Here is an 11,385-nt window from a genome sequence, read left to right on the forward strand (position 1 = left end):
GGGGGGAGAGAGGTGATGATGGGCGTAGAGAGGTGATGATGGGGGTAGAGAGGAGGAGGAGGGGGAAGAGAGGTGATGATGGGGGTACAGAGGAGGGGGGAGAGAGGTGATGGGGGTACAGAGGTGATGATGGGCGTAGAGAGGTGATGATGGGCGTAGAGAGGTGATTATGGGGGTGGAGAGGAGGTGGAGGGGGGAGAGAGCTGATGATGGGGGTACAGAGGTGATGATGGGCGTAGAGAGGTGATGATGGGGGTAGAGAAGAGGTGGAGGGGGGGAGAGAGCTGATGATGGGGTACAGAGGAGGTGGAGGGGGGAGAGAGGTGATGATGGGGGTACAGAGGAGGTGGAGGGGGGAGAGAGGTGATGATGGGGGTACAGAGGAGGTGGAGGGGGGAGAGAGGTGATGATGGTGGTACAGAGGAGGTGGAGGGGGGGGGAGATGTGATGATGGGGGTAGAGAGGAGGTGGAGGGGGGAGAGAGGTGATGATGGGGGTACAGAGGAGGTGGAGGGGGGAGAGAGGTGATGATGGGGGTAGAGAGGAGGTGGAGGGGGAGAGAGGTGATGATGGGGTAGAGAGGAGGTGGAGGGGGGAGAGAGGTGATGATGGGGGTACAGAGGTGATGATGGGGGTAGAGAGGAGGTGGAGGGGGGGAGAGGGCTGATGATGGGGGTACAGAGGTGATGATGGGCGTAGAGAGGTGATGATGGGGGTAGAGAAGAGGTGGAGGGGGGAGAGAGCTGATGATGGGGGTACAGAGGTGATGATGGGGGTAGAGAGGAGGTGGAGGGGGGAGAGGGCTGATGATGGGGGTACAGAGGTGATGATGGGCGTAGAGAGGTGATGATGGGGGTAGAGAGGAGGTGGAGGGGGGAGAGAGCTGATGATGGGGGTACAGAGGTGATGATGGGGGTACAGAGGTGATGATGGGGGTAGAGAGGAGGTGGAGGGGGGAGAGAGCTGATGATGGGGGTACAGAGGTGATGATGGGGGTAGAGTGGAGGTGGTGGGGGGAGAGGGCTGATGATGGGGGTACAGAGGTGATGATGGGCGTAGAGAGGTGATGATGGGGGTAGAGAGGAGGTGGAGGGGGGAGAGAGCTGATGATGGGGGTACAGAGGTGATGATGGGCGTAGAGAGGTGATGATGGGGGTAGAGAGGAGGTGGAGGGGGGAGAGAGGTGATGATGGGGGTAGAGAGGAGGTGGAGGGGGGAGAGAGGTGATGATGGGGGGATCTCGTCCCCAGGCTGCCGCATATCCTCCTGGAGCCCCCGGCTGGACGCTGCAACCCGATCCGGGAGCCGCGGGGGAAGAGCGTGAGGCTGCCTGGGGACGAATCCCGAACAGGCTGCCTGAGGTGACCCGGCGGAGAGGAGATGCGGCGGCAGGCTGTTGTCCACGCAGGCGGCCGGACCAGCAGGGCCTCAGAGACAGTGAGTTGAGAGGCTGCTGGTTTGTGACCTCGGACTTCATCCTTCCCCCAGCAGCCTCACCATGTCCTGTACCCCACAGAAAGCTGGTAAGGTTGCTGCTGGGGGAAGGATGTGAGACAAGCGGCGGGGATAGGTGCCGGGACACTGCTGGGTGATAGCAGTGTCCCGGCACCCAAAATATTTTCTCCCCCCACCTCCCGGCGTACCCCCTCAGCCTGCGGCGCGTACCTCCTGGGGTACGCGTACCGCAGGTTGACAAACACTGCTCTAGACTATAGAGATCTGGGGTGTTATGGGTCGTGCAGCTGCCAGAAATCTGATAGCAGAGAAAGCCCATCATTTCTTTTTGTGCACAACTCCCCTCATCATCTCCAAGTCAGTAAAGGGAAAGGAACTTGTTTATGTCTTTATGCACACAAGATGAAACAATGTGGCTGCTTCTTATCGAGTAAAATGCCGCCGTGTAGAGTGCAGTGTAAAAGGCAGACACCAGAGCGGAGGCGGCCGCCTGTGTTACCCTCCCGGGCTTTCAGCAGCTCCAGGCCGTCTCCGCATCCTGCAATCAGCTCCCAGGACGGTGGCGATTGTGGTAAAGATGCGTGTGATGGTGACCGGTGCCGGGAATAGAAGGCACGTGCCCCTGCTGTAGATTTATCCCCCCGAACACAGAGAGAAGTGTAGAAAGGGAAGACTATGGTGGAGATCCCGGGGCCTCCCCCCTGCTCCCGCCCAACACCCCTGCCCGTGACGGGTATAATCGGTTAGGGAGGATGTCGGGGAACGGGGACACAGTGGGAACGTGAGCGCATCTGTCCGGTTCTAGTCGGTAAAGAGCTCTTATTCCGGGCAGGGAAACACAAGCCGGGAGCGGGGAATCGCATACAACCAGAGTGGATGGGGGCGGGACCTGTGTTCAGAGTCAGCCAATAGCAGCTCAGGACGATGGCAGTTTAGCAGCCAATCAGTGGCAGACGCTGTAACTATAAGAAGCTCCGCCAGCTCCGGCTTCAGCATTATAGCTTTCAGGATAATTTTGCGTCTCTGTACATGATGGCAGAAACCGCACCAGTCGCCGCTCCTCCCGCCGAGCCGGCCGCCAAATCCAAGAAGCAGCCAAAGAAAGCAGCTGCAAAGGCTGCCAAGAAGAGCAAGAAACCCTCCGGTCCCAGCGTCTCCGAGCTAGTCGTCAAAGCCGTGTCTGCCTCCAAAGAGCGCAGTGGGGTGTCTCTGGCCGCCCTGAAGAAGGCTCTGGCTGCCGGAGGATACGATGTAGACAAAAACAACAGCCGCGTGAAGCTGGCCATCAAGGGGCTGGTCACCAAGGGAACCCTGCTCCAGGTGAAAGGCAGCGGCGCCTCCGGCTCCTTCAAGCTCAACAAGAAACAGCTGGAGAGTAAGGACAAGGCGGCCAAGAAGAAGCCAGCGGCTGCCGCCAAGAAACCGGCAAAATCCCCCAAGAAGCCGAAGAAGGCTCCGAGCGCGGCCAAGAGCCCGAAAAAAGCCAAGAAGCCTGCTGCGGCCGCTGCCAAGAAAGCGGCCAAGAGTCCCAAGAAGCCGAAGGCTGCTCCTAAGCCCAAGAAGAGCCCGGCTAAGAAGGCGGCCAAACCCAAGGCGGCCAAGAGCCCAGCTAAGAAAGCGGCCAAACCCAAGGCGGCCAAGAGCCCAGCTAAGAAGGCGGCCAAACCCAAGGCTGCTAAGAAGAGCGCAGCTAAGAAATAATTTGCATCCTCTTCCTGTACATATCCCACAAAGGCTCTTCTCAGAGCCACCAACTTCTCCCGGCAGAGCTGCATGACCACAGATGGGCACAGGAAGGGAGGGCTTTTGTAGGAGGAGTTGGTGCCTGTGAGCACTGGCCCTGGGCTGGCATACGCGCTAGAGAAGGACAACACGGGGCTGATATTAGACGTGTGTAGACAGCTGATAGAGTTTATATAGGGGGAATACTACAGCGATTATAGCTAGCGATTAAAGCCCCCGGCGTACATTCAGAGAAAGTCTTGCATCCTAGTACTGACCTCTGTGTAGCCGTGTAAACCACCAGCTACTGTTCAGGGGTTTAAACCGTAAAGTGTATTCTCAGCGTTGTACAATGGTAAGAACAAGAGGCATGCTGCAACTAAAGATATGGGTAGCACGCAAGGATACCCCCAACATCAAGGGGGAGAACAGGACCGGTAATGGCTAAGTAGACAAGGCAGCAAATCATGTGACTGTTCCGGTGTTAAACTTTAGGCTGTATACTAAGAAAATAATGTGCTCGCTGTCAGAGGTTAGTTAGGCATGTTGGGATAAGGGCGCACCGGCGTTCTCCAGTGTTTAGCACAGGACTGTGGACTGCTAGACCGCGAGCTTAGAGGCCAGGATCTAATGGGGAAGGCCGAGGGTTACAGAAGTTATGGAGCACACATTGTCCCCACACCGGCATAACAGGTGAGACTGTAACCCGCGTCTGGGTGCGGGCCACAGTGGTTGGGGATTGTGCAAATCACCCCTGCTTGTGATTTATAAGCCAGTGCAGCCAAGCATGGAGGCTGATGATAGGGGGCGCTGTACCGTACAAAGCCGGGGGCGTCTGTCTAGGGACAGCACTCCGCTTCTAAACGTGCGCTTGTATCAGAGTGCTGGTGACTTGGTGTAAAGAGCAGGGGCTTAGCACCGCTCTGTGCCTAACGAGTCACCGGAGCAGGAAGCTACGTCCAATCTCAGAGAGGGTCCCGTTCCTGTTGTGGTCAATGACGTCACAAAACTTTTGGCGGACTTTACGAATTAGCCAATAAATGTGAGGGGTGTGGTTTATATGAGCCAATGAGGACGAATCCAGAAGTATAAATGTCCTGCTTCTGCCGTTTTAACATCATATCACAGCGTCTTCTTCTCTGTGTGCGCGACAATGGCCAGGACCAAGCAGACAGCTCGTAAATCCACCGGAGGGAAAGCTCCCCGCAAGCAGCTGGCAACCAAGGCTGCCAGGAAGAGCGCTCCCGCTACGGGTGGAGTGAAGAAGCCGCATCGCTACCGCCCCGGTACAGTGGCTCTCCGTGAGATCCGCCGCTACCAGAAGTCCACCGAGCTGCTGATCCGCAAGCTTCCCTTCCAGCGCCTGGTGAGAGAGATCGCCCAGGACTTTAAGACCGATCTTCGCTTCCAGAGCTCGGCGGTGATGGCCCTGCAGGAGGCTAGCGAGGCTTATCTGGTGGGACTGTTCGAGGACACCAATCTGTGCGCCATCCACGCTAAGAGGGTCACCATCATGCCCAAAGACATCCAGCTGGCCCGCAGGATCCGTGGGGAGAGGGCTTAGAACTTACCCGGGTTACACATACAACACAAAGGCTCTTTTCAGAGCCACCAAATCCTTCCTAAAACAGCGTAACCTCGACTCTGCCAGCATTCCCGGGGCTCTGCGTAAGCTCATGCTTCCTCTGCAGTTAGTCCTGGGGCTGCATATAGAGATGAGAGGCCGGGGGAGCATTGTAGTGACGGCTACTTCTACTATCCTCTATATATAGCGGGATTCCATCAAAATCGTAACAAAAAAAACCCGCATAATTGACGCTAATAGTTCCCGATCACCCATTCACAATCTCTTCCACGTTGTATCATCGGCTTTCTTTAGTTCTGTACCACATTCCATTCATTTATTCATTCATTCATTCATCTCTTGTAGTCACCAATCATCTTTGATTCATTTACACAAAGTCTTGTTATAGTTTAATGATGATTGACAGGCTGTGCACAATTTCTAGACAAGAAACAGGTGGGTTTCGAACTCCTAATCCATAACTATAATCAATGACTATAGAAAGCTTTTAATCGCTTGCATTTTAAAAGTTAATTATGTTAAACTTGCTAGATCAGAGAAACCAACATGATGAATTGGTTTTTAGGGGTGGGGGTGTTTTTAAAGAGCTGGGAAGGGTGGGTTATACATTGGGGGAGGGGGTTTGTCTAAAGTGCTGGGTAAAGTTTTTAAACAGCACTAGAAGGATGAGGAGGATCGGGTCTGCACCTGGGAAGGGGGCCTGTTTTAAGTTTTGGGGAGGGGATGAGTGTCGCAGTTCTATCAGTGGGGCAGTAGAAATAGTGATTATTGTAGATGATAGCATTATATGAACTTGTTTCTGTCGGCTTAGAAGCTTCTCACTCCACAGCACCATTTAGAAGCCACAATAGGATTTCAATTAGCATGACACTGTACACCGTGTATCTTGCCTCATCTTCTACTGTTCTAAAGCTCAGGATAATGAGCTTTATAACAGCATAAGATGTCACCATTGCAGAGCTTACAATGTAATGCTGATTAACATCCTAGTGTCGCTGCTGAATGGTGATGTGGGGTCAAAAGCTTCTGAGCGTTCTTATTGACCCAATTGGAACATAATAAAGATTAGTGAGGAAATGTGGGAAACTCTGTACGTATTCCAAAGATTCCAACTTCCTAGGAGCCTCCTGTTATAGCAGTAACAGCCAGGGAACGTCCTTGAGGATGAGCTGTCACATTTCTTCTAGTTGGGGTCCCAGGAGATGAATACCATCTCCAGACTGTCGGTCTTGCAGTAGAAGTTGCAGGGGCTACAGCAGAGGAGAGCTTCCCACACAGCCCGAGCAGGGACACCAGGAGTAGGTTGTCCCCCAGCAACTCCAGCAGCACCCTGGAGGCCTCTCCCCTTGCATACAGGGGCCGGACATGCTACAGCTCAGAGTGGAGACCACCTGCTTCTGTGGGCATACGGTGCTTCAATAAGACTTTTTAGCAGGAAAGCAAGAGTCGGGGATCATGCTGAAAGTGGCGACATCTGTAGCCGGATGAGCGGGAAATTCAAACTAACCAACGTCTCTGTAGCCCGGATACTAATTGCTTATTGGCCGATCATCTGAGCTCTGGAAATTTTGCTGCTCGTCCCCCCATGAATCTGCGGCTACATTCCTCTTAGGAGAGAGCGATATGTAACGGGAAAACAAAGAGGAGGAGGAGGAGGAGGATCTAAGGCAGTGAGGCGGATGTGGGATGATGGGGGTTATGCTTCCCAGCAGATATATCGGGTAACCCTTCGTCTGCAGTCAGCTCTGGGGCTGTAGAAGGAGATGAGAACGGTCGGGAGAACATGGTAGCGACCACGGCTTCTGCGGTGCTGATGTTCTGCGGTCTGTCAGTTACGTGTACCGCGAAGCACAAGAGTCTGACATCTTCCCCCATCATAGATCACACACACACACACTGGGAGTTATAACGCTGAAACGAATCCAGAATTACCGCAACCTTTCGCTAACATGCACCGTACACTCAGTGCTTTATACATCTATTCTAGCCATATAATAGACCGGGAACCGCAGAATATTCTATTCGGTACCAGCTCTGTTGTACAGAAGATGTGGGTGGCTCTTAAAAGAGCCTTTGGGGGTTGCAGATGTACCGGAGGGACTCACTTGCTCTTGGCCGCTTTGCTGCTCTCGGTCTTCTTGGGCAGCAGCACGGCCTGGATGTTGGGCAGGACGCCTCCCTGGGCGATGGTCACCCCACCCAGCAGCTTATTGAGCTCCTCGTCATTGCGCACCGCCAGCTGCAGGTGACGGGGGATGATGCGGGTCTTCTTGTTGTCCCGGGCGGCATTGCCGGCCAATTCCAGGATCTCAGCAGTCAGGTATTCCAGCACAGCGGCCAGATAGACGGGAGCACCGGCGCCCACTCTCTCTGCGTAGTTACCCTTGCGGAGAAGTCTGTGCACACGACCGACTGGGAACTGAAGGCCTGCCCGGGATGAGCGAGTCTTGGCCTTTGCCCGAACCTTGCCTCCTTGCTTACCGCGTCCAGACATCCTAGAGGTAAATCTTTCTACCGTTTAAGAGAAAAATGTAGCCTTGCCGCCCGCTCTACTGGTTTTTATATCTTCCTGCTCCGCCCTCCGGCTCCTGTGATTGGATAGATTTGGATTCTTACCCATGCAGTGAGGACTTGGAGGAGAACCAATGAACTTCACTGGGCGGGACATATGACGTGTCCCCCAGTAGCACAGCCAGCAGCCAGCAGTGCTCATTTACATAGGCTGCCTATATATGCGGCTGCGGAGGGAGTGAGAGCAGCATTCTTCTCTCTCTGTGTGAAGGAGTACCGTGCGTTATCATGCCTGATCCCGCCAAGTCTGCCCCGGCGCCCAAGAAGGGCTCCAAGAAAGCCGTGACCAAGACTCAGAAGAAGGACGGCAAGAAGCGAAAGAAGAGCAGGAAGGAGAGCTATGCCATCTACGTGTACAAGGTGCTCAAGCAGGTCCACCCTGACACCGGCATCTCCTCCAAGGCCATGGGCATCATGAACTCCTTTGTCAATGACATCTTTGAGCGCATCGCAGGGGAAGCCTCCCGCCTGGCTCACTACAACAAGCGCTCCACCATCACCTCCCGGGAGATCCAGACCGCCGTGCGCCTGCTGCTGCCGGGAGAGCTGGCCAAGCACGCCGTGTCCGAGGGCACCAAGGCCGTCACCAAGTACACCAGCGCCAAGTGATCTGCTCCCGTGTCCTGCTCTTCTCTATCACCCCAAAGGCTCTTCTAAGAGCCACCCACATTGTCTACTATAGAGCTCTAGCTTCTGTGTCTTCCCATAGTATCTCCGCTATTCTATCAGTGCAGCATCTTCGTACAGCATATATTGTGCTGCTGTTGCTGCTGCTGCGGATGATGTGACTGCAGGTTACATCACTGCATTGTATGGCCACATCGTTAAGCTTTAGGCTCGGCTGATGACCCGGAGAAAGCAGGGGTTAATCTAAACGTCTGTCCGGCTGAGAAGATTCTGGTCCGTCCTCCATGGATTCCCCGGTTAGTGTATAACAGCATCGGGGATCTCATCAGTTCTGTGTCCGGCCATTCACCTCCCGTCCCGGGCAGAGCACATCCCCCATAGACCTCTAATCCCCCAGCGGTTTATTCCAGCAGTTCGGTAATCTGGGGGAGGATTCCATAACTGTAGATGCATCCAGAGCTGTAGTTAGCACTATATACACACACACACACACACACACGGATAAACTGTATACCCAGATCATTTTCTTTTTCTATCTGACGGAAACACATTATGCTGGTGGGCAGTATAATAGAGACTACAGGAGGAGGAGAGGAGGAGTCACAGACCTTGGACATTCTGGGGAGCGGGAAAATAGATACAGCCTATGAGGATGAAGTATTGTGTATAGCCCAGCCCACTGGAGAGTGTGATTAACTCTTTCCAGCTATCAAGTGCCGTACAATAAGGATTCGGAGCTCCACATCGCAGGTATATACAGATTATACACCCCGCGTTCCTCTTCTGTATACGCCGACTGGAACCACAGGAGAATCCCTCATCCTGACGTCACATAAATGGGGGGGGGGGGGAAGAAATCACAAGCGGGAATTTAGAAAGCACTGGCGATCAGCCAATGAGCGTCATACAGCAAGGCTATAGCTCCGCCCACATGCAGTACTCTAATTCAAACGATTTTAACCCTTTAATGCCAATTTTTATTTTGATCTCAACACTACACCTAGTCTAATCAGTCTACCGGGTGTTCAGCGAGCTGACTGATAACTATAATACCCAGAATATACGGTACATTACACCGATCAGGGCAGCTGTGACACCAGATCAGGATTTTAGCCTTATATTGAAAATGTGGGTGGCTCATAAAAGAGCCTTTGGGGTAGAAAGATGAAACTCAGGGAGGAGCAGTAGAATTAACCTCCGAAGCCGTAGAGAGTGCGGCCCTGGCGCTTGAGGGCGTACACCACATCCATAGCGGTGACGGTCTTCCTCTTGGCGTGCTCGGTGTAGGTGACAGCGTCACGGATCACGTTCTCCAGGAAGACTTTCAGAACGCCGCGAGTCTCTTCGTAGATGAGACCGGAGATACGCTTGACGCCTCCTCTGCGAGCTAGACGGCGAATGGCAGGCTTGGTGATGCCCTGGATGTTATCCCGGAGCACTTTCCTGTGTCGTTTGGCGCCACCCTTACCGAGTCCTTTCCCTCCTTTACCGCGACCAGACATCTTCTGAATACATGGAAACAAGTGTGACTCCCCAGCTCGCGCTCCTTTCTTATATAGCACTCTTGCGGACCTGATAGAGAACATAAAGCAATGGGATGTTTCCTCCTTTAATTTACATTATTGACTCCTCCCCTTACTGCTGATTGGCTGAACACATGTCGTTGGGGATTTTTGAATTTCCCGCTCATTCTACTTCTGTACGCTGCTATTCTTTTCGCGCTTCAAATGGCGGAGATCCGAAGGATTTGGTGGCTCCTTGTGGTAACATCTGTGGGGCCTATACGGGCAGTAAGGTCGCTCTGCTCCCGGTGCACAGCAGGGAAGGGCTTAAAGGGGTAGTGCACCAAAAAATGTTTTCTTTTAAATCAACTGCTGCCATGAAGTGCCAGAGATTTGTAATTTACTTCTATTAAAAAATCTCAAGCCTTCCAGTACTTATCAGCTGCTGTGTGTCCAGCAGGAAGTGGTGTTTTCTTTCCTGTCTGACACAGTGCTCTCTGTTGCTTCCTCTGTCCATGTCAGGAACTGTCCAGAGAAGGAGCAAATCCCCATAGAAAACCTCTCCTGCTCTCCAGACTGGAAATAATACCACTTCCTGCTGGGCATACAGCAGCTGATAAGTACTGGAAGGCTTGAGATTTTTTAATAGAAGTAAATTACAAATCTCTGGCACTTCATGGCAGCAGTTGATTTGAAAGAAAAAAAAATTGGCGCACTACCCCTTTAAGCAGTGATTGCTGAAGACAATGTTCCGGCATCGGAGAGAATTAGTGCAGAAAGACATTCACACTCTCGGAGCTACATGAGAAAAATGATCAGTATAGAGTACGGTCAGGGCCGGTTTTAGACTAAATGTGGCCCTGGGCAAAGTTGAGCAAAGTGGGGCCCCAAATGCTGAAATATTGTAGCAGCAATTTAAGGTTCCCATACACTTGTTGGTGGTACCTGCTGCTCGTGGTGGGTTCGGCCATCAGTGTAAGGTGAATGGGGCACTTTGTACAGTCCTCTGACATGATATCAGTGGACATATGGGGTTGGGCTTGATGGAAAATCAACATCCAACCTCTTTGTTCTCAGAGAGACAAGCCGTCATCAGATCTGTCTGGCTATGGCTTACCCCTCCTATAGAGAACACAGAAACGCTCAGCTGTGCCGAACATTCCTGTGTATGGGGAGGATGGGGCCAGATGAGATTTTATATATATATATATATATATATATATATCTTATTAGTGATGTGTGTGCAGCCCTTGCTGTATATAGTGAACAATGAAGATATATACTACCTGACCACATTCCCTGATGTACTCAGGCCTTGTCTGTGGGATCCCCCAGTCCCAGCTTTCACTTCTGGTCCTCTCTCTGAAGTGATCGGCCATTCAGCCAATCACTGGCCGTAACAAACAGACAAGGCCTGAGGACACCGGGGAACATGATCAGGTAAGTAACAGCTTTATTATGTTATACGCACAATCATCAGACAATGATTTTTACACTTGCCAAAAGACAATGATCAGCTGATTACAGTTGTCTCTATATACACAGAGCGATATCGGCCAGGTTAGGACAATTTTTGCCCTTAGTCACATTGAGTCAATTCAGAAGGTTACATGCCGGGACTGCCGCCACATGCGGGGACTGCCGCCACATGCGGGGACTGCCGCCACATGCGGGGACTGCCGCCACATGCCGGGACTGCCGCCACATGCGGGGACTGCCGCCACATGCGGGGACTGCCGCTACTTGCGGGGACTGCCGCTACATGTCAGGACTGCCGCTACATGTCAGGACCGCTGCTAGTGGTGTAAACACAAAAACTATTTATATGCATTGTTTTAAAAAATAAAATAAAAAATCACTCTATCAGGACCAAGTATTACCTCCATACCGTTATTGAAGAAAACTTTTCTTATATATAGGCCA

At 52.5% G+C, this 11,385-nt stretch overlaps 5 protein-coding genes across 5 annotated transcripts; 3 read left to right on the forward strand and 2 right to left on the reverse strand.

Moving 5' to 3' along the window:
• Positions 1–2,435: 2,435 nt before the first annotated feature.
• LOC138789959 (histone H1B-like) lies at positions 2,436–3,370 on the forward strand. Its single transcript, XM_069968836.1, has one exon. It carries the CDS (start codon positions 2,485–2,487, stop codon positions 3,154–3,156), a length of 672 nt encoding a protein of 223 aa, XP_069824937.1. The 5' UTR covers positions 2,436–2,484; the 3' UTR covers positions 3,157–3,370.
• Positions 3,371–4,311: 941 nt separating this feature from the next.
• On the forward strand, positions 4,312–4,817 carry LOC138789960 (histone H3). Its single transcript, XM_069968837.1, has one exon. The coding sequence runs from the start codon at positions 4,331–4,333 to the stop codon at positions 4,739–4,741; it is 411 nt and encodes a 136-aa protein (XP_069824938.1). The 5' UTR covers positions 4,312–4,330; the 3' UTR covers positions 4,742–4,817.
• Positions 4,818–6,834: 2,017 nt separating this feature from the next.
• LOC138789961 (histone H2A type 1) lies at positions 6,835–7,352 on the reverse strand. The gene has a single exon (XM_069968839.1). The coding sequence runs from the start codon at positions 7,254–7,256 to the stop codon at positions 6,864–6,866; it is 393 nt and encodes a 130-aa protein (XP_069824940.1). The 5' UTR covers positions 7,257–7,352; the 3' UTR covers positions 6,835–6,863.
• Positions 7,353–7,516: 164 nt separating this feature from the next.
• LOC138789962 (histone H2B 1.1-like) lies at positions 7,517–8,012 on the forward strand. The gene has a single exon (XM_069968840.1). It carries the CDS (start codon positions 7,562–7,564, stop codon positions 7,940–7,942), a length of 381 nt encoding a protein of 126 aa, XP_069824941.1. The 5' UTR covers positions 7,517–7,561; the 3' UTR covers positions 7,943–8,012.
• A 1,103-nt stretch (positions 8,013–9,115) lies between these two features.
• Positions 9,116–9,462, reverse strand: LOC138789963 (histone H4). Its single transcript, XM_069968841.1, has one exon. It carries the CDS (start codon positions 9,460–9,462, stop codon positions 9,151–9,153), a length of 312 nt encoding a protein of 103 aa, XP_069824942.1. The 3' UTR covers positions 9,116–9,150.
• Between the last annotated feature and the right edge of the window lie 1,923 nt (positions 9,463–11,385).

The sequence above is a fragment of the Dendropsophus ebraccatus genome, chromosome 4 (genome assembly GCF_027789765.1).
Source record: "Dendropsophus ebraccatus isolate aDenEbr1 chromosome 4, aDenEbr1.pat, whole genome shotgun sequence".
NCBI classification, from domain to species: domain Eukaryota; kingdom Metazoa; phylum Chordata; class Amphibia; order Anura; family Hylidae; genus Dendropsophus; species Dendropsophus ebraccatus.

Bases quoted from the DNA above. Each gene is read 5' to 3' on its own strand.
- LOC138789959 (XM_069968836.1), top strand. From the start codon at position 2,485: ATGATGGCAGAAACCGCACCAGTCGCCGCTCCTCCCGCCGAGCCGGCC.
- LOC138789960 (XM_069968837.1), top strand. From the start codon at position 4,331: ATGGCCAGGACCAAGCAGACAGCTCGTAAATCCACCGGAGGGAAAGCT.
- LOC138789963 (XM_069968841.1), bottom strand. From the start codon at position 9,462: ATGTCTGGTCGCGGTAAAGGAGGGAAAGGACTCGGTAAGGGTGGCGCC.
- LOC138789962 (XM_069968840.1), top strand. From the start codon at position 7,562: ATGCCTGATCCCGCCAAGTCTGCCCCGGCGCCCAAGAAGGGCTCCAAG.
- LOC138789961 (XM_069968839.1), bottom strand. From the start codon at position 7,256: ATGTCTGGACGCGGTAAGCAAGGAGGCAAGGTTCGGGCAAAGGCCAAG.